General features: G+C 36.5%; 1 protein-coding gene across 1 annotated transcript in view; it reads left to right on the top strand.

Moving 5' to 3' along the window:
* Positions 1 to 22195, top strand: part of RSF1 (remodeling and spacing factor 1) — a 165809-nt gene that overhangs the window by 86122 nt on the left and 57492 nt on the right. Inside the window, exons 3-5 of the mRNA XM_029915208.1 lie at positions 2214 to 2306; positions 2718 to 2923; positions 14087 to 14241. Of these exons, the coding sequence (XP_029771068.1) occupies positions 2214 to 2306; positions 2718 to 2923; positions 14087 to 14241 (454 nt within the window). The remainder of the gene's footprint in view (positions 1 to 2213; positions 2307 to 2717; positions 2924 to 14086; positions 14242 to 22195) is intronic.

Genomic DNA, 22195 nt, shown 5'->3' with positions numbered 1-22195 from the left:
GTGTACATTTCATATATGTAGAACCTACAACATGTAACCTTTTGTATCTGATTTCTGTCACTGAGCATGTTTTTAAAGTTTGTCCATGCTGTAGAATGTATCACTACTTCCATCCTTTTAATAGTTGTATAAATTCCATTGTATGTTTATTCGACATATTATTTATCAGTTGATGGCTATTTGGGTTGTTTCCACCTTTTTGCTATTATAAAAAATGCTACTGTAAACATTTGTACAAGTTTTTGCGTGGCCATGTGTTTGCACTTTTCCTATATAAATACCTAAAAATGGAATTGCTAAGTCACATGGTAACTCAGTGTTAACATTTTGAGGAACTGATTAGTTTTTTCACAAAGCAGCTGCACAGTTTTACATTCCTGTCAACGACCTGTGCATTTCAATCTCTCCTCATCCTCACCAACGTTTACTATTATTTTTCTTTTTTGATTACAGCTGTCCTTATGGATATGAAGTAGTATTCCATTGTGATTTGATTGGTATTTCCCTAATGACTCATGATGTTCATACTTTCCTGTGCTTATTGGCCATTTGTATATGTTCTTTGACAAAATGTCATTCAAATTCTGACTTTTTAGCTTTTGATATAATTACATTAGGGTCCTCCCTGTGTAATATTCCAAAAATTTCCTTTTACTTTGTATATCTCAATTTTTTGCTCTCTCTACAAAAGGTAGTAGTGTCAGTCAGAGACTTAAACGGTATTCCAGAGAATGGCGAGCTTATTCTTCCTTTGTGCCTTTGAAGATCTCCCATTACATTGCTCCTGCCCTACTGCTTCCCTTATTTTCTTTTTCTATCCCAACAATGATCTCCTATCATTTTATTACACAGTTGGTAAAAAAAGATGACACTGGTGCTGGATAGGAAAAGGGTAACACTCCTAGGAGGGCCAGCTGGTCTTATTTCTAGGTTGATATGGTTATTATATAAACAATCCCATTTGCCTGCTTGTTTTTCTCCTGCCTGCCTATCTAACCAACTGCACAAGCTCCCCAAAATCTTGCCCCTTGGTTGGTTATTTTCCTTTGGCCTTCGTTATATTCTTTGCTCCTTGGGTTAGAACAAAGAGCATTCAGTTGCTAGACATTTCATATCATTTTCATGCCTAATTCATAACTTTAAGATCAATATTATTACTGCTCCCCTTTTATTGCTGAGGAAACTGGCTCACCACGGTCATACAATCCATGGCATTATTAGCCTTTATTATTGAGTAGTATGGTTGTCCATATCTCTCCTCAAACTGTTACAGCGACTCTGGTTTGCCTGACATGCTTGTATAGGGAGACAAGCCTAGAAATTTAAGTTAATGCCACATTATACAAGGTCTCAGATGCCAAGCAATGGAATCTTTACCCGTAAAGAGGACATCGAGTTAAATGCTCTGTTAAAAACTATGCATACAAGGGATCCTGGGTGTCTCAGTCAGGTAAGCATCCCACTCTTGATTTCGGCTCAGGTCATGAGCTCACAGTTTGTGGGATCGAGCCCTGCATCGGCCTGCTTGGGATTCTCTCACTCCCTCTCTTTCTGCCCTTTCCCTGCTTGCGTGCGTGCACTCTCTTTCTCGCTCTCTCAAAATAAATAAATAAACTTAAAAAAATATGCCTACAATTTGGCACGCTTTTTGAACCACTTCAGTAAATACTGTCCTTACCCTCAAGGAACTTCTGGGCTGTTTGAAAGGGGAATCAGATAATTATTTGCATTTGGGAAAATGTGCCATAAAATGTGTATAATATGCTTGAGACCAGAGGAGAGAGCTACAGCGATCACTCCTTACCTTAAATTCAATCATTAATATGGGACACCTGGGTGGCTCAGTCAGTTAAGCATCCAACTTGAGCTCAGGTCATGATCTCACAGCTCATGGTTTGAGCCCCACTTTGGGCTCTATGCTGACAGCTCACAGCCTGGAACTTGCTTTAGATTCTGTGTCTCCTTCTCTCTCTGCCTCTCCCCCATTCACACTCTGTCTCTTTCTCTCTCAAAAATAAATAAGTATTTTAAAAACTTTTTTAAAATTCAGTCATTAATAGGTAACATTTCTGGTGGATTTGGCTTGGATTGTATTTGTTATAAACTTGTTCCATTATAAATACATATAAACAAGAACAGTTAACATAATTGTACAACAAAAGACTAATGTCAGTAGAAATTTTATGTATTGAGATATTAACTTTCTTTTACAGATATGCCAAGAGTTTAATAGCACCTGGGCATGGGAGATGGAGAAGAAGGGCTATCTTGAAATGAGCGTTGAATGCAAACTAGCACTCTTAAAGGTAATGAATTGGTTATCTATTACAATTATTTTAATTAATTCACTGATAGCCGTTTCAAGAATAATGTGCATAAAAGCTTTAACTGGAAGAATCATTGAAAATTTTATATGTAAGAAAATTTGGGAGACTAGTACAAGCATAGTGTATTTGAAATATGACATGATTTTTGTGTCATTGATACTATAAATCTGTAAATTAATAAAATACTAAAATGTTAACTCAAAATTTCTTTTTAAACTGGTTATTCCAAACAGGTTGTACAAAAGTGGGGAGAGGATAGTGAGAGATGGATAAACTATATGTATTTTTTCTGCTCTTGTTCCTGAATCAGTTCTGTGGTTAAATATATCACATTTAATGTGATGGGAAACATTTATGGAGTATTTTAGCCATGTGATGACTATTTTCCAGTACCTCTGTGAGTGTCAATTTGACGACAATCTCAAATTCAAAAATATCATCAATGAGGAAGATGCTGATACCATGCGTCTCCAGCCAATTGGCCGAGACAAAGATGGCCTTATGTACTGGTACCAGTTGGATCAAGATCACAATGTCAGAATGTACATAGAAGAACAAGACGATCAAGATGGCTCATCCTGGAAATGCATTGTCAGGTATCTTTTATTGAAATCTTTTCACATTTACTTGTGTATCTCTTTAATCTCTTCTCTGCAAGAATATTGTCTCTGAGGCTGAGGCGGTCCTTTATTTGTGGAGTTGAGGAGTTGCTGGGACCTAGCCTAGTGCCCAGCACAATACCCATAGTAGGCATTTAATTATTTGTCAAATAAATAACTCTATTTAGCATGGTGGTCCATATTAACACATGGACCTTATGCTTCAGGAAGGTGGAATCTGACAAATAATCACCAGTAATATGCACAGAAAAACCATCATTAGGCAAAAATATAAGAAAAGTACTACTTGGTTCTTACCTAGCTGTAATTTTCTATTAGGACTAATTTATTTCATTTGGCTAATTCATCTTGGCACTTCATATATTTTTAATTTTTATTGTGTATATGTTTCTTCACTAGGGTTCTGAAGAAATCTGAGAAATACTGTGCTTTTTAAATATATATAATCCTTTTAAAAAATCTTTGTTTCTTATTTGTATTTTTCAACTTATTTTTAATGTTTATTTATTTTTGAGAGAGAGACAGAGTGTGAGCAGAGGAGGGGGAGAGAGAGAGAGGGAGGAATGGAGGGAGGGAGGGAGGGAGACACAGAATCTGAAGCAGGCTCCAGGCTCTGAGCTGTCCACACAGAGCCTGATACGAGGCTCGAACCCACAAACCGTGAGACCATGACCTGAGCCGAAGTCAGATGCTTAACTGACTGAGCCACTCAGACGCCCCTGTATTTATTTTTTAAAGCTTTTATTTGTTAGTAATCTCTGCACCCAGTGTGGGGCTAGAACTCATAACCCTGAGATCAGGAGTCACATGCTCTACCAGCTGAGCTAGCCGCCTGCCCTCTTATTTGATATATTTGGAAACACTTCATGTAAAACCTTAAAACTTTATTTTTTGATCAGTAAGTGACTCTGAGATCATTATGCAGAAATTTGTGTCTCTAATTTCCTGTCTTTGCAACTTAATTATTTAGAATTTATTTCAATAATACCTTTTATATTAATTTTGAAATTATTAGGATCAATAACTAAATCTACAACTAAAGTAGGGAGAACTACTGGATATATAACCTGGTTTATGAAAAACTCCTTTGACTTTAATTCTTCTCTGTTTTTGCTCATTTGAGTTTTAGCAGATTTTTGTTTAGTGATTATTAGCATTTTAAAGAGGTAATCTGGAAATTTGGAATATTTGAGTCAGGGAAGCTCAACTTTAATTCCTTAAGAATCAATGTGATTAGGATGAATTTGTAGGGGATTGTTTTAGAAGCTCCTTTTAATCGTACCATAGCCTGGTTTTCCCATATAATTAATTTACTAACAAAATAGTCTTAAAATGAAACTCACTTACCATCTCTCCCTCTGATACATTGAATGAGATTCTGTTCATGTTTTCCCACTTCTACTATTTCCTGTATGAGTCTTGCATAGTTTTTTAAAAAATATTCTTTACTTTGTAGATGAAGAAAACATGACAGAAAAATCATTTATGATTATTACTGATCAGTCATAACGCTTCAAGCAGTTCCTAATGTATAATGTTTCAAGTAGTTTTTACCCTGATGGATGATGTGAGAGAAGTGTTTAGATGATGTATTTAGGGCTAACTGTACTTGAATCTGGGTTCCTCTGCTTGCCGTCTGATGGCAGATTACTTAGTTTCTTTGATACTCACTTTTCTGCACTTTAAAATGAGGATGATAATAAAGTATATTGCATATCTACTTGTATAATGTACTATGCTAAACAATTATGGTTATACCAATGAATAGTGTAGCTCTGGGATCTGTGGATGGGCTTTAGACACCTGTGAAGTCCGTTATATTATAAATAATAGCTCTTAGTTTTATTTAATAAGCATGCTTTCTAGGGAAGTACCGTAGTTTTCCACAAATCTTCAATTTGGTCATGCTTAACATGTTCTGTGACAAGGCATTTTAGTTACCTTTAACTTGTAGCAGTAGTGCTACTTTTGACAAATGTAGCAAACTGTCTTGTCCATATAGGTCTCTTATTTTTGTGAATGTTGAGTGTTAAAAGCATTATGTTATTCTTGACTGTCACCCAGATTATGATCTTCATTGTCATTAAAATGCAGTAAGTACCCAAAATAATGTATAGCGTGTTATCCCACTTGGCCCTGATGACATCCTTCCTGGAGTCTAGTATTTAGATTTGGATGCCCGACTCTAAGAAGAATATTAATACAGTAGAATAGATGCTTTTTGGGAAGGACCACAAAGAAGATGATTGAATGAACTGAAAATATTTGACCTAGTAGAAATTTAGCGAGATAAAATTATTTAAACATTTAAAGGATTTGTGTAAGAGTGTTTCTCTCAAGCACTGAGCCAGGATCAGTGGATACAAATTATGGGGAAGTAGAACTGAGCTTATAGAAGTGAGAACATTTACTTTTTTTATACTGCAGAAATTGTTGTCTTAAGACATAGATGATGGGGCGCCTGCATGGCTCAGTCGGTTGAGCGTCCAACTTCGGCTCAGGTCATGATCTCACTTCTTGTGGGTTTGAGCCCCACATCGGGCTCTATGCTGACAGCTCAGAGCCTGGAGCCTGCTTCAGAGTCTGTGTCTCCTCCTCTTTCTGCCCCTCCCCTGCTCATGCTCTGTCTCTGTTTCTGAATAGTAAATAAATATTTTTAAAAATTATTTTTTAATAAAAAAGGCTGATAGGTGCTATTAGAAGCGTTTTCTACATGTGTATGAGTTGAGTTTTTAAGGAAGCAGTAATCTTTTCAGCAAGAAATTCCCTTAGAAACTGAGATAATAAAGAGCAAGTGAAGCAAATAGAATTTTGACTTTTTTATTTAATAGATTACTCTTGGATATTTTTCTTCATTGGTGAATATTATTTTTTACTAGTGAAATGAAAAATCTGCTTCTTTGGTTTAAAACTATTTCTTCAAAATAATTCTAGTTTTCATGGAGATTTCTGGAGTTGGAAATATGTTTCTCAGTCTTAAAACAAGATTATGTGACAAAAGTTAGCTTGTCTTTAGAATTCTGAGGGGTTTTTTAAACTTTAAGTCCGCTTTCTTTTTTTTTAAAGTGTGTTTTTATTTTGAGAGAGAGAGAAAGAGTTAATGAATGCACACACAAGCCGGGGAGGGGAGGGGCAGGGAGAGAATCCCACGTGGACTCTGAACTGATAGCACAGAGCCCAACACAGGGCTTGATTTTATGAACCATGAGATCACGACCTGCACTAAAAATAAGAGTTGGACACTTAACTGACAGAGCCATCTAAGCACCCCTGTAAGTCAGTCCTTGAAGAAATTTAAAACTGAATTTTGCAATTTAAAACTCAAATGGGATTTTTTTCTAAAAATAGGGATACATAAACAAAGGATTTTCTGTATTTGATCTTCTGAAAATTTAATACCTAAGCCATATACAGTGTCTGCTTTCGACCACAAAATGGAATTGAACTAGAAATCAGTAATACTTCTATATAACATGTGGGTCAAAGAAGAAATCTTGACAAATTTTCAAATATTTTGAATTAAGTGAAAATGCAGATACAACTTACCAAACTTTGAAAATTTGCAGTGAAAGCAGTATTTCAAAAAAACTTTTCATGTAAAGCGAAGGCTGGTTTTTTATAAGTTCAACAAGATTGATAAGCTGCTAGCCAGGCTAACTAAGGGAAAAAAATGAACAACTCTATATTCACAAATTGATAAGTTAGTTGAAATGGACCAATTCCTTGAAAGACATGATCTGCCAAAATTCTCACAAGAAGAAATAGACAATATGAACAGGCTTGACTCTATTAAATAAATTGGACCAATGATTAATAACCTTTTGAAACAGAAAGCAACAAGCCTAGATGGTTTCACTAGTGAATTCCACCAAACATTTAAGGAAGGAATTATAGTCTCTTCAGTCTCTTTCAGAACATAGGTGAGGGAATAATTCCTAACTCATTTTATAAGGCCAGCATTACCCTAATAACAAAACCAAAGACATTATAGGAAAAGGAAACTGTAGACCAATATCTTTCGCGAACTTAGATGCCAACATCCTCAAAAATTTCTTTTCAACCTCATACTCAAAGTTGTAGCTAATGCTGTAAGATAAAAAAAGAAGAGATACAGAGATTGGGAAGGAAAAAAGAAAACCATCTTTATGCACAAATGATCGTCTGTGTAGGAAATCTGTAAGGGTTAACAAAAATCTCTCCTAGAACTTATAAGTGATTATAGCAGGGTGGCAAGGTACAATATTAATATCCAAAATGTCAGTTGCTTTCCTTTATATGCTTAGTGAACATGTGAAATCTGAAATTAAAAACACAATACCATTTACATTATCTCCTTCCAAATTGTAATATTTAGGTACAGATCTAACAAAATATGAGCAAATCTATTTGAGGAAAACTATAAAACTCTAATGAAAGAACCAAAGAAGAACTAAATAAAAGGAAAGATACTCCATATTTGTGCGTATGAGCACTGCATGTTGTCAAAATGTCAATTTTTCCCACCCTGAAATCTATAGATTTAATGCAATCCTAATTAAAATCTCTGCAGGTTATTTGAGGAATATTGACAAACTTACTTTAAAATTTAGATGCAGAGGAGCAACTTGGTGGCTCAGTCGGTTGAGCGTCTGACTCTTGATTTCAGCTCAAGTCATGATCCCAGAGTTGTGGGATTGAGCCCCACATTGGGTTCTGCACTGAACGTGGAACCTGCTTAAGATTCTCTCTCTGTTTCTAAAATGGAGAGGCAAGAAGCCCAGAATAGGCAACACAATATTGAAGACAAGCAAAATTAGAAGACTGACACTACCTGACTTTATGACTTAAGATAAGCTTACAGTAATTAAGACAGTGTGGTAGTGGTGAAAGAACAGATAAATATAATGATGACTGGCTGGGTCAGTTGGTGGAATGTGTGACTCCTCATCTCAGCGTCATGAGTTTGAACCCCACATTGTCCGTAGAGATTACTTTTTTAAAAAGACTAAAATATATAGTGGAACAGAATAGGGATCTCTGAAGTAAACCTGTATAAATATAGTCAGTTGATTTTTGATAAGGGAGCAAAAGCAATACAGTGGAGAAAACACAATATGCTGAAAAAAATGGGCATCCATATGTAAAACATTGAATCTAGACACAGACCTTACACCCTTAAGAAAAATTAACTCAAAATGAATTACAGATCTCCATATAAAATGCAAAACTATAAATGTGCAAGAAGATAACACAGAAGCAGATCTAGACAGTTTTGGGTTTGGTGATAACTTTTTTGGTACAGCATCAAAGGTAAAATCCGTGAAAGAATTGATAAGAGCTGGACTTCATTATAATTAAGATTTTCTATTCTGAGAAGGCATTGTCAATATAATAAAGAGCTAAGCCACAGGCTGGGAGAAAATACTTACCAAAGATGTATTTGATAAGGGCCTATTATCTAAAATATATAAAGAACTCTTAAAACTCAACAGTAAGAAAACAATTGATTTAAAAATGGACCAAAGATGGGGCGCCTGGGTGGCTTAGTCGGTTAAGCATCTGACTTCAGCTCAGGTCATGATTTCCTGGTCTGTGAGCTCTAGACCCACGTCAGGCTCTGTACTGACAGCTCAGAGCCTGGAACCTGTTTCAAATTCTGTGTGTGTCTCTCTCTCTGTGCCCCTCCCCTGCTTGCACACTCTCTCTGTGTCTCTGTCTCTCTCAAAAATAAAATAAAACATTAATAAAAAATTTTTTTGATAGACCAAAGACCTTGACTCCTCTGCAACAAAGATACACAGATGGCAAATATACACATATAATGTACAGATAATACACACGAAAACTGATCCTTGTCATATGTCATCCGCGAAATGTAAATTAAGATGAGATATTACTATAGGCCTCTTAGAATGGCCAAAATCCAGACCACTGACAGCACCAAATGCTGACAAGGATATGGAGCAACAGGAACTCTCGGCTGTTGCTGGTGGAAATGCAAAATGGCATAGCCACTTTGGAAGACAGTTGATGGTTTCTTACAAAATTAAACACCATTTGATCCAGCAGCCTTACTCCTTGGTATTTGTCCAAAGGAGTTACAGAGTTATATCCACAGAAAAATCTGCACACAACTGTTTATAGCAGCTTTATTCATACTTGCCAAAACTTGAAAGCAACCAAAATGTCAAAACTGATTAACTGAACATTTAAGATCTTTTCATTTCAAAGTATGTAAATTATACAATAAAAATGCTTTAAGAATTTAAGGGTTTGACAATCATTTTCAAAAACCTGAATTCTAAACAGGGTGTTGAGTTTTCTTGTACCCAAAATGTAGACTCTGTCAAAGACATTTGTAAACTGTATGTTGCTAGTATAGCACAGTGAATGAGAAGATGGTCTCTGAAGTCAGACTATAATTCAGTCCTGCCTTTAGTCTATACTAACTGCGACCTTGGGCGGATTACTATACCCCTCTGCAGTGTCCTTGCTTTCTTCATCTATAAAATGGGGTAATAACAACAGTACCTATATAATCAGGTGATATTGGAATTATATGAACTAGTTTGTGTAAAGTGCTTGGCGTAGTGCCTGGAACGCAGTAGTCACTCACTAATGTTAAGTTCTGTTATTCATACTACTGCTGTTGATAGTACTCATTACTGCCTTCCTTCAGTTTCTTGGTCCCCCATAAGAAATACCGTCACACTCCATTATCTTCCCTATTTCATCACCTCGTTAATTTGCAATCAAATGAAAAAAAGAGGGAATATTATTGGTGAACACTGTAACCATATATCATATATCTTTACAGAGTTGCTATATTCACACTGTGAGTGCCCTGGAAATGCCATGACATGATGCGGTTTCTTAAGGAATTTCAAATTGTGGGAGAAAGATACAGGGGAATAGTAAATGATAATAAAGGGTCATAAACATGATCTGTAACGAAGATCATTCTGGTGTGCTCTTTAGGAACCAGGTACCTAACCCATACTTGGCAGAAGATGATGCTTATGCTTGGCTTTGTTTTTGTTTTGTCTTTTGGGGTTTTTTTGTTTATTTTTTTTTAACTTTTATTGTACTGTACTACCTGCTCAATTGCTTCTTAAAGGTTTAATCCCTACCACTAATTCTAACTCTGAGCAAACTTTAGACTTAGACTACTAGAAAAATCATTTTTCACAATATAATAATTAGGGTGATGTGCTCCATTTCACCGAAGTCTTAATTAAGTTAAGGTACAGGTGGTAAAACACGAGAGTTTAAGTCTGTTGAATCAAAATCAGTCAATCTGCCTGTTAATCTGAGCTTCTCATCTTTCCCTCTCAGCATTTTTGTCCCATCCAGTTAATAGCAGCCACATCCTTTCAGCTGCTTGGAACTAAAACTTTGGGGTACAGTCTTGACTTTTTCTCTCACTTCGCATCCACTCTGACAGCAAATCTTAACAGCTATCTGTGCAAAACGTATCCACTGTTTGATCATTCCTCATTCCCTTCTTTTCTATGTTCTTGTCCAAGCCACCATCATTTTTGTTTTAAATACATTTCCAGTGGTTTTTAATATATTCACAAAGCTGTGCAGCCATCACTGCTTTCAAACTCCAGGACTTTTTCCCCACCCCACAGAGGGTACTGCATACCCTGCACATTAGCAGTTTTACTCACCGTTTTCCCTTTACCCAGCCCATGGCAGCTGCCAGTCCACTTTCAGTTGCTATAATTTGCCTATTCCAGACATTCCACACACATAGAATCATAACAATATGTGGCCATTGTGTCTTGCTTCTTTCAGAGAGCATAATGGTTTCAGGGTTCATTTATATATAGTTAGAATCATTACTGTGTTCCTTTTTATGGCTAAATAGTATTGCCTTGCATGGATGTACCACATTTGTTTATTTATTGTATGTTGTCTTTGAAAGAATAGTTGGGGTTAACTCTGGGGAGTACATTCCAGGCTAAGAAAACAGAAATGCAAACCTGGCATCCTAAGAGATCACGGTATTTTGGAGGGATATATCTTTTTTTTTAATCTCATGTTTTATTTATTTTTGAGAGAGAGAAAGAGAGCGAGCTCTAGCAGGGGAGGGGTAGAGTGATTGGGGGACAGAGGATCAGAGCAGGCTCCCTCCTGACAACAGCAAGCCCAGTGTAGGGCTCGAACTCCCAAACCATGAGAGCATGACCTGAGCCAGACTCAGATGCTCAACCAGCTGAGCTACCCAGGCATCCCTGTAGGGTTATATCTAATACACCTGAGTTTTAGAGAAAAACAAGCAATGGAGGGCAGTATAACAGAACCACTGGATTATTCTTAGAACTCATGGTCTACTCTACAATTCCCTGGAGATAGTGATAAGAATTTGGGGTATAATTTGAATATATGAATATTTATAAAAATCCCCTCTGACTAGCTCAAACTTTGGGGTTTTATTTTTATTTTTTTTAACATTTATTTATTTTGAGAGAAAAAGAGAGAGAGCGAGCACACATGTGAGTCAGGGGAGGGATCAACAGAGGGAGACAGAGAATCCCAAGCAGGCTTCATGCTCAGCAAGGAGCCTGATGGCGGGACTCTCATCTCACAACTGGAAGATCATGACCTGAGCCAAAATCAGGAGTCGGGATGTTCAACTGACTGAGCCACCCAGGCATCCTCAAATTTGGGATTTTTTCATTTATTTATTTTTAAAATAGTTTATTGTCAAGTTGGTTTCCATATAATGCCCAGTGCTCTTCCCCACAAGTGCCCCTCTCCATGACCGTTACCCCTCTTCCCTTTTCCCCCTCCGCCTTCAGCTCTCAGTTTGTTTTCAGTATTCAGGAGTCTCTCATGGTTTGTCTCCCTCCCTCTTCCTCTTTTCCCCCTCTTTCCCCTTCCCATGGTCCCCTGTTAGGTTTCTCCTGTTAGACCTATGAATGAAAACATATGGTATCTGTCTTTCTCTGCCTGACTTATTTCGCTTAGCATGACGCCTTTGAGGTCCATCCACTTTCCTACAAATGACCAGATTTCATTCTTTCTCATTGTCATGTAGTATAAATCTGGGATTTTTAAAAAAAATTTTTAGCATACTAAATTTCATTTTTACATCAAAATAGGAGAACTCCAAAGATGGATAGTTGTTTGTTTTCATATAATTATGACTACATTAGGTTTGCATTTTAACACAGTAGTTAGGTTAAGAGCTTTTTATGGAGTTCTTTAATGAATTCTTCTGCTAAATTTTTTTGTTGTTTAGTCAAACAATGGACATGGACTTTTGTGGTACTATTGTAGTATTGGTTCTATTCTTATTTTTGGAAGCTTTTTAAAATGGATAAGGTGAGTAACTTAATATATTCCGTTCCCAGCATGACTTCAAAAAATAATAAGAAGGTTGAGGTACTTTTTACATATGGAATTCTCTGTGTGCTAAGAGAAGTAATAACATTAAGTGGATAGAGTCTTAGGGTAGAAGGAAGTTGGTGTAATAAAGTTAGGAAATGTGAACTTTGCCAAAAATAAATTATTTAATATCTCTAAGTTTTATCTCTAACTTATCTCTGAGTTACTTTTTATAATGTGGAGGCAGTGCCAGCAGCCTGAAAAAGCATCTTGTTCTGACGTCCTACTATTAGATAATTTATGATTCTAGAACTCCATTTTATTTGTAATGTGGTAACCTGTGAATTCATTCCCCTGTACAATAATATGTATAAACTTGTGTGTTCATTACCATGTACAATGACAAAAGTTTAATATGCCCATCAGTCGCAATTTTATTACTTTCCTTGGGAGGCTATTTTAATAATACATGAGCGAATCCTGTCTTTTATTCTATAGATAAGGAAGTTGAGGCCTAGTGAAGTTCTATGGACTTGTCCAGGCACAGTAGTCATCTAGGTTAGGAACAGGGATTCTATTCATTCATTAAATATTTCCTGAAGAGCCTGCTTCATAAGTCAGTGTCCCTGCTATCAGAGTTAAGCTGGGATGGAGGTGGCAGGGGACAGGAGGATAGAGGACATGTATGGCATAACAGATAAGAACAGAAATTATTTCTTCTGAATAAGAACCAGATAGAATTAGAGATGGGTACATGTTGCTTTGATAACACCAATTGGAAGACCATGGTATTGATGAACTCAGTGACAGATCTAGAACTGACTTTTCCAACTCTTAGTCCAGGATTTCATTGTTCTCTTCACTTTTACACATTGCTTATATAAGGAAGAGAAATACCCAAGTGAGTTTTCTTGTTTGTAAGTGGCATTTAAGTCAATAATTGATCACATAGTTCTAGTCTGGGTAGTAAAAATAGATAATTGATAGGTTTCATCTTATTTATTTGGGGTTTTCTTATATTTTTAAAAAAAATGTTTATTTTCAAGAGAGCAACAAGCTGGGGAGGGTCAGAGAGGAGGACAGAGGATCTGACGTGGGCTCTTTGCTGACAGCCGCAAGCCAGATGTGGGGCTTGACCTCAAGAACTGTAAGATTATGACTTGAGCCAAAGTCAGATGCTCAACCAACTGTGCCACACAGGTGCTCCAGGGTTTTCTTGTATTTTTTATTGAAATTGAATTCTCATCTTGTAGTCACAAACTATAATTGACAGAACAACATTCAGTTTCCTAAATTCTTAGGTTTTTGAACTGTTTTGTAAGAGCTGACTTTGCTATAATTACTCAGAAAGACCTGGATTGTAAAGTATAACAGTATCAAATATTATTCTCTGTGTAGAGAGAAATGGGTTCTTATTTACAAATGAATCAAGAACTTAAATCATTTTGTTTTTTAAAAAAAATCTTTCTCAGGCTAATTTGACATTGCTTTTGTACTCTTTAGAGATTGCATAGTACTTTTAAAAATTCCAAATTTTGATTTTTAATTTTGTTCCTACTGTTCTTTTCAGCCAAGGAGATTTGCATTGCCAATTTAATCAATAGAGAGTATAGATTCCTTCCTTTTTGCAGAATAGTATATTTTAATATGCATTCATTCCTAGTACTTAAATTCAAGGTTAATTAACATGAGGTATACCAGTGTTTTGGATGTTCTTGATTGTGTTCTTTTTTTTAAATTTTTCATTTATAATAGGTATTCTTCTGAAAGCTCTTTAGAACAGAATTAAGACTTTTGTGCTGTTTTGTTTTTTCCCTTATTTAGAAATCGAAACGAGTTGGCTGAGACTCTTGCCCTCCTGAAAGCACAGATTGATCCCGTGCTACTGAAAACCTCCAGCCAACAGGACAGCTCTTCCCGGGACAGCCCCAGCTTAGAGGATGAGGAGACTAAAAAGGAGGAAGAAGCACCTAAACAAGGTTTCTTTTGTGTGTTTTGTTTTGCTTTGTTTTGTAATTTCTTCTCTCTTCTTCTCTTCCTATTTCTAACCGTATTATTTAGAATACTCTCAATCTGAAAAGTTCAAGTCTTCCTGTAGAAGGAGTTGATTTTTCTTTCCTTTAATGGAAAATAAGAAGCAAAGTTCCATTGAGTACTGTCCCCTTTTATATTGAATATTAAAAATTTAAATACAAAGTATTAAGATCATCAAAACATTTTTACTAACTTAAGAATGAATGCAATGATACTTAGTGAACTCTCTTTTATCATTGGAGTAAAATGAGCATAACATAGAATTTATCATCTTAACCACTTATTTGCAGTGTACACTTCCACGGCATTAAGTACATTCACCTTGTTGGGCCATCTGTCACCACCATCTGTCTCCAGAGTCATCCTCCCCGTCTGAAACTCTGTACCTGTTAACCCCTCTCCCTAGCCCCTGGCATTCACCGTTTTACTTTCTGAGTTTGCCTAACTCTAGGAATCTTTTGTTCAAGACATCATAGAATATTTGTTTATTTGTGACTGGTGATTTCACTGAGCATCATGACGGGACTAAGAATCCACTGCATATGTGTGTCACAGTTTTATTCATCTGTGGGCAGTTGGGTTTCTTCTACCTTTCGACTATTGTGAATAGTGCTACTACTAACATGGATGTGCAAATATCTGTTCGAGCCCCTGCTTTCACTTCTCCTGGGTATATACCTAGAAGTAGAATTGCTGGATCATATGCTAGCTTGAGGATCTGCCATACCAATTTTTACAGGTGTTGCGCCATAGGTGTTGCGCCATTTTACATTCCCACTAGTCACGTTACCGTGCAGCCCACAAAATGCTGTGTGTGCATTTTCATTTCATTGTCATAGCAGCTCCTTGACATACTACTATCACTATGATTTTGATTTTTCAGTTGAGGGAATTAGGAAGTTAATAAACTTGCCCTCAGTCCTATAGATAATAAAGTGTCAGGGTCTAGATTTGAACCCTGATCTTTGTATCACCTATACTCTTTAACTAGAGTGATCTAGGGCTATACTTTCAAATATTAATAGGCATGCTGTTTACCTGCTTGAGTTGATCTTACGTGAGGCTGCTGATTTGCCATATTAATTAACAAGGACCTAGGTGACAATGATGATGCTGGTCAAAGGACCACACTTGGAATATCAAAGTTATAGAGGTAGTTTCCTCCTAACCTTGTATTTGTCTAAAGACAACAATTCTTTCAAAAAACTGTTTCTGAAGATACTCCTTAGTGAATGCTGATGTTATAACACTCAACAGTTCAGAGAAAGCACAATGGGGGGTGCCTGGGTGGCTCAGTTCATTAAGCGTCTGACTTTAGCTCAGGGCATGATCTTGCAGTTTGTGAGTCCTAGTTCTATAGGGCTCTGTGCTGACAGCTTGGAACCTGGAGCCTGCTTTGGATTCTGTGTCTCCCTCTCTCTCTGCCCCTCCCCGGCTCATATTCTGTCTCTCTCTGTCTCTCAAAAAATAAACGTTTAAAAAAAAAAAAAGAGGAGGAGCCAAGATACTTAACTCTCTTGGTTGTTCTCCTTTCTCTTTTAGTCTCTTCTGTTTATCTTACTCTCAGGGCAAAATGTTTCTACTTATTTAAGAAACATTGTGTACCGGTGTTCCAAGCACCATTTTAGTGGACAAAGACTGAAATCCTTGTCTTTGTGAAGCTTACTCTAAAGTGGATAAAATAGCTGGCCCATACCATTGCCCATGTGCCAAGTACTATTATCAGTGCTTTATATATGGTACGTCATATGATAGAATCTGTCGTTGTCTCCTACCATTTCATTACAGGATCACTGGTTAGACTCCTTTATTTTCTCCTGGTGTCTTGGGCATTCCTTCTGTGTCTTATCATGCTTTAATATCCCTGAGATACTGTTCCTCCACTGTGAAAATTCTAGTTATTCTTCAGGGTCATCTGGAATCTTTAATCTTGATCCTTTTTCTGAGTTCTGCTGGCACTTATTTGAACACTGGTGTTTTCACCACTCACATTAGGATCGTCATCCTACTGTAAGAGCTTGAAGCTCTTCAGTGCTTGTTGACTGTTATTCTCAGACCATGGTAGATTACAAAGTGAGTGTTAGGTGTAACTTAAGTCCTTTTCTGTTTGACACCCAAGATATTTTGTTAGGTGGTATACTACCTAAATGTTACGTACAGGATGCCATGAAGTTGAATCTATTTTTTCACTCCATATTAGATACTGTATTCTAATTTAGAAAGGATGGAAAAATTAAAAAGGTACTTCTATGGGAAAGAACAAAGTTGAAAGAAATCCTAACCTTTATTTTAGTTTTTTTCTGCTAATTGGAAAAAGTCTTTCCTTCTGTTAAATTTTGCAGTTATACACTTCTGCCTATATGTAGACTGGGTAAAGGATGTCATTTGAGAATCTTAGTTCTAAGAGAGAATAGAAATTGTAGTCTGGCATTCATGCAAGACTGCAAGTCTGAATAGTCTAAAAACATGTTTATTTTGGTTTGTCCAGTGCTGCTTTTTTAAAAATTAATGTAAAAGTCACCATTGTAAAATGTACCATTCAGTGGTTTGTAGTATATTCACAATATTTTGCAACCATAACTACCATCTAATTATAGATCATTCCCATCGCCTCATAAAGAAACCCTGTAACCTTAATTAAGCAGTCACTTGCCATTTTTTTATCTTCCTCTAACCCTGGAAGCCACTAATCTACTTTCTGTCTCTGTGGATTTGCCTATTTTGAACATTTCCTATAAATGGAATCCTATATTGCAGGTCCTTTTGTGTCTGGCTTCTTTTACATGGCAAAGCTGCTGCTTTCACTTTCAAGGTTTACCCTTGTTAAAACATGTTAACACGTGCTAACATGAAAGCACTTTGTTCTTTATTATGAATAATATTTCCTTGAATAGATATACCGCATTTGTTAATTTATTCATTAGTTCATGGGCATTTGACTTGTTTCTACTTTTCGACCATTATGAATAATGCTACTGTGAACATTCATGTACAGATTTTTGTGGGAACATGTTTTCATGTTTGTCCTTTTTTTTAAATTTGAATTTGCTGTGAACATTTAAAATTGAAAACTAGGGGTGCCTGGGTGTCTCAGTTGGTTAAGCCTCCGACTTCGGCTCAGGTCAGATCTCACGTTTGTGGGTTCAAGCCCTGCATCAGGCTCTGTGCTGACAGCTAGCTCAGAGCCTGGAGCCTGCTTCCAGTTCTGTATCTCCTTCTCTCTCTGCCCCTCCCCCTCTCATGCTCTGTCTCTGTATCAAAAATAAATTTAAAAAAATTAAAAATAAATAAAAAATAAAATTGAAAACTAGAAGAGTTGGTAACTATGGAGCATTATTTTTGCCTATCTACAATGGACTGTACCTGAATAATGGTTGACCCTCCTTAGGATTCTCATTCTCTGATAACCTTAGTCTGTTCTTCTGTCCTCTAACATTGGGCTTAGTCTCAGTAGCTTAGTCTAGTACTTATATTTTGTCTTTCTTATGATATAAAGTAAAAAAAAGTTATATTCTTGTGTCTATCAAATAATGCAAAAAAAGAGAGAGAAAGGAAATGGGAGAGGCTCCTTGTTTGCAGCAATGAAGAATATTCCTACAGTTATAATAGGTAAAGTAAGCTACAGATGATTGTCTTATAGCCATAACTAACATGGTATCTGATATGAAGCTTAAATTCAACATGGCAAAATAATATAACTTAAGTGTAGTATATTAGTCTACCCTGTCTGCCATAACAAAATATGAGGCTTGGTGGCTTAAACAGCAGACATTTATTTTCTCACAGTTTTGGAGGCCAGAAGTCCCACTTTGAGGTGCAAGTCGACTCAGTTTCTGGGGAGCAGCTTCCTTTCTGGCTTTCAAATGGCTGTCTTCTTTCTGTGTCCTCACATGACCTTTTCTTTGTAGGTGTGGTGAGAGAATGATCTAGTATTTCCTTTTTCTTGGAAGGGCACGAGCCCTCTTGGATTAGGACTCCACCTTTGTGATATCATTTGTTTATTTAAAAATTTTTTTAACATTTATTTATTTTTGAGGGACAGTGAGCATGAGTAGGGGAGGGGCAGAGAGAGAGAGGGAGACCCAGAATCCGAAGCAGGCTCCAGGCTCCGAGCTGTCAGCACAGAGCCCAATGCGGGGCTCAAACTCACAAACCGTGAGATCACCTGAGCTGAAGTCGGATGCTTAGCTGACTGAGCCACCCAGTCGCCCCTTGATATCATTTAACACTAATTACCTCACTAAGGGCCCTGTCTCCCAATACAGCCACATTGGGGATTGGAGCTTTAACATATGCGTTTAAGGAGAGATATAATTCAGTCTATACCTGTAGTATTGTAACACCGTCCACAGTAATATGATGGGTAATGGAAAAGATACCTGGTAGAGAAATTGGGAGGGACAGGGGAGAACTGAAATTTTAAGATTTGTTTCTTCATGCTATGATGAGCAGTTATATAGAGATATTTTTTTCTTTTAATTCCAGTGTAGTTAGCCATATAGTAGTAATATTAGTTCCAGGTATACAATGTAATGATTCAACAATTCCATCTGAATTGTTGATGAGCAGTTATATATTTTTAAGAAAAAATATTACATGTGTATCCAAACCTTTTTTTTAATGTTGAGTTTGGATCCAGCAAAAAATGTGTCCAAGTAGACTAAGTATTTGCATACATAAGTACAATTGCAAATACTCTTATTCATAGTGAATAGACTACTAGGGACTATTGGGACAAGAAATTAAGTCATGTTATATTTTATATTATAGATGATGAAAGCACAAATATTAATATTACACATAGTGACTTATTTGTAGCATAGATGAGTCTTTTTAAATGATGAGTTAATTTGGATAGGAGTCCAGATTTAGGAGATAGCTTTTTTGTGTATTGAGAGAAAAGTTTTATTTATTAGTTTGTTTTGAAAAGTTTTAAATCTAAATGTAGGAGCCCCTAGCTGGCTCAGTTGGAGGGGCATATGACTCTTGATCTCTTAATCTCATGTTACTTTTAAAGATCATTTAAAAATAAAATCTGGGGTGCCTGGGTGGCTCATTCTGTTAAATGCCCCACTCTTGATTTTGACTCAGGTCGAGAGCTTACAGTTGGTGGGTTCTAGTTCTGCATCGGGCTCCTCGCTGCTGTCATTGTGGAGCCTGCTTGGGATTCTCTTTCACCCTTTCTCTCTGTCTCACTCATGACCGCTCACACTCTCTCTGTCTCTCTCTCAAAATACATAAACTTAAAAAAAAAAATAGGGGCAGCCGAGTAGCTCAGTCAGTTAAACATCTGACTCTTGATCTCTGCTTAGGTCTTGATCTCAGCGTCATGAATTAAGCCCTGTATTGGAGCCTCAGCATAGAGCCTACTTAAAAAATAAATAAATACAGAAAAATTACCTAGATGTGATCTTCCTTCGACCATTGTGATCATAATGTCTGACGCAACGCTTAAATTGGAGATAATGAGCAATGACATTTGTAAAGACATGACATTTTTAAAGACAAAAGAACGGAGCTTCACTGTGTTATTTGAGTGTTTCTTTGTATAAAAAATTTAAAGTGAAACATGTCACAGTCATGGTAATTAACCATTTGAACTGAATAAGCTCTTAAAGCCTGACATCAATTTTTTGTGTAATGAATATACACAGTGCAATAGTTTTCTGTACTATGAGGTTTGCTAATCTGCAGTGCCCATCAGGAGTCTTCTTCAGTTCAACTAAGCATTTGGACCCACAGGACTGCTACAGATCACACTTGGCATTAGTCTGCTAAGATCAATGTAAGACAGGTTGCCAGCAGGTTTAGGCGTTCCTACAATCTGTGTTGCAGTTTACATGACTATCCAAGAATCCAAGAATGATCTTCTTCCAGCTGACAATTTCAGGACCAAGTATATGGGCTTCACATTGAATAGATATGGGAACTGCTTTATCTTAAATGCCTCATGTTCCATAGAGGACAGTATCTGTTATAATGAACTCTATAGGCTATATACTATGGTCCTCATGCCCAGATAGGTAAAAGTCACTACATTCAGGAGTGTCCCAAGTATGACATCTTAGTTTAGATGTATTTTATCAGTTAGAGGTCATTGATAACATGCATTGTTGCCTAGCAATGGTCTGGTTGACATTCCAGTTTTTTTAGTCAACGAAGGGGGCAGAACTTAACCAACAGTCAAATTCTCGGAAGAAGAAGAAAAGCTTTTCTTAACCTGTGGCCCCATAGACGGCTTAGCCATGATGTGGTGCTAAGAAAACTTTTTGGGGAGTGGGCAAGAATCATAACTTTTTAGTATCATTTAGGTTTTTAAAAATCCATACCTTATCAACTAATAATCTTCTCAGAGATTCAGATTGGCATTACAGTTGAAACACTTGGGATACAACTAATAAGTTGATTCACGTTAATTAATTTGTTCAATAGGAAATGTAGTAGATAAGGACTAAACTGGCCCACTTTCCTATACTGCAGTTGGTATCCAGAGATGGATATTATGGCCTGAATTCTGAAATAGGTTCTCCAACTTCAGACCTAAAGAAAATTAATACCGTTTGGTTTACCTTTCTAAAATAGTATCAATAGAGTACAATGAGGAGCTACAGGATAAACCAGTTTACTAGTATACTACCGAAAACTAAATAATGATGGCATTCAATTACAATCTTGAGAATAGATGCGCTGTATACAAAATTGTATCAGTGTTGCCAGGGCTCGGCATTCATCAACAGCTGTATACTGGCATAAAGTATATAGTAGTAAATTCCCTATTAAATGATTCCAGGCTAAATTCTGTTTTGCATATAACAGTGCTAAGTGCTAGATCCCTACATTGTCATATTGACCAGCCCACTCAAGAAAAAAATGATCCAGTTTCTGATTCCAAATCAAAGGAATAATCAATTTTGAAACAGAATATAAAAATTAAGTCACTTTTTAAAATTTAAAACATAGTCACCAGCATTATACATATTTGTATTGTGTTCAGTAAAAACAGAATTTATTTCTGTTTCTAACATTCTGTTTTTCTTACCTTCAGCCCACTTTATTCACTTATGTTATCTGTCCATTATCTGGCCATTAGAGTTTGTAATCCCTTCCATAGAAGGGGTGGGTACTAATTGTTACAGCTACAAATAAATATTTTGGTATGGGGTATGATATGGGTATTTAATCTAGAGATTCATGGAAGGGTATCAAAATGTCCTTGTACTGAGCACAAAGTAATCCACTATTTATAGTACCATGTTAAATATTGTTTCACTCCAGAAAAGTACAGAGAGACCAAATAAATACAAGTGTTATTGTCACCTTGTTTCAATAGTTGAAATAGTTCCTTTATAAAAGAAAATGTACTATTTTTATCATCACCATCATTCATACTTTACATCAGGCCTGACTTAAATTGTCAAGATAAGAGACAAAATACATTGATGTTCACATTTCTTTTATTTTTATGCAAGGAACAGTAGGCCACAGACCTCGTTGCTTCTTAGGTGAGCAATTTGTGCTTATTGAAGAGGGAGGGAGGAAAGGAAGGAGAAACACATAAGAAATCTCATGAGTAGATTAGCTGTCTATTGAAATAATTTATTCTAAGTTTGGTGTGACTTGAATTAGAAAGGAAAAATTAAAGTTATTCTTGATTTTAGAGAAATGGCAGTGGTACAGTTTTTGGTCTCTGTAGATTCCTTCATTAAAGAAATATATCTGTGGCAAAAATTAAAAGTAATGGTATCTGAAACTAAGCTCTTAAAAGAGCTGGGGTACTGGTGGGCCTCAGGAATTCTCAAACTTTTCCAGCCAAAATTCCCTCCAGAATAAACTCCACACTAGGCTTTGTCCAAACTGCTTGGAATAGAATTGAAATTATGTAGGACTGGGACAACATAA

The sequence above is a fragment of the Suricata suricatta genome, chromosome 11 (assembly GCF_006229205.1).
Source record: "Suricata suricatta isolate VVHF042 chromosome 11, meerkat_22Aug2017_6uvM2_HiC, whole genome shotgun sequence".
Classification (NCBI taxonomy): Eukaryota; Metazoa; Chordata; class Mammalia; order Carnivora; family Herpestidae; genus Suricata; species Suricata suricatta.
Note: the sequence above shows the minus strand (reverse complement) of the source record. Positions and strands in the feature narration are given on the sequence as shown.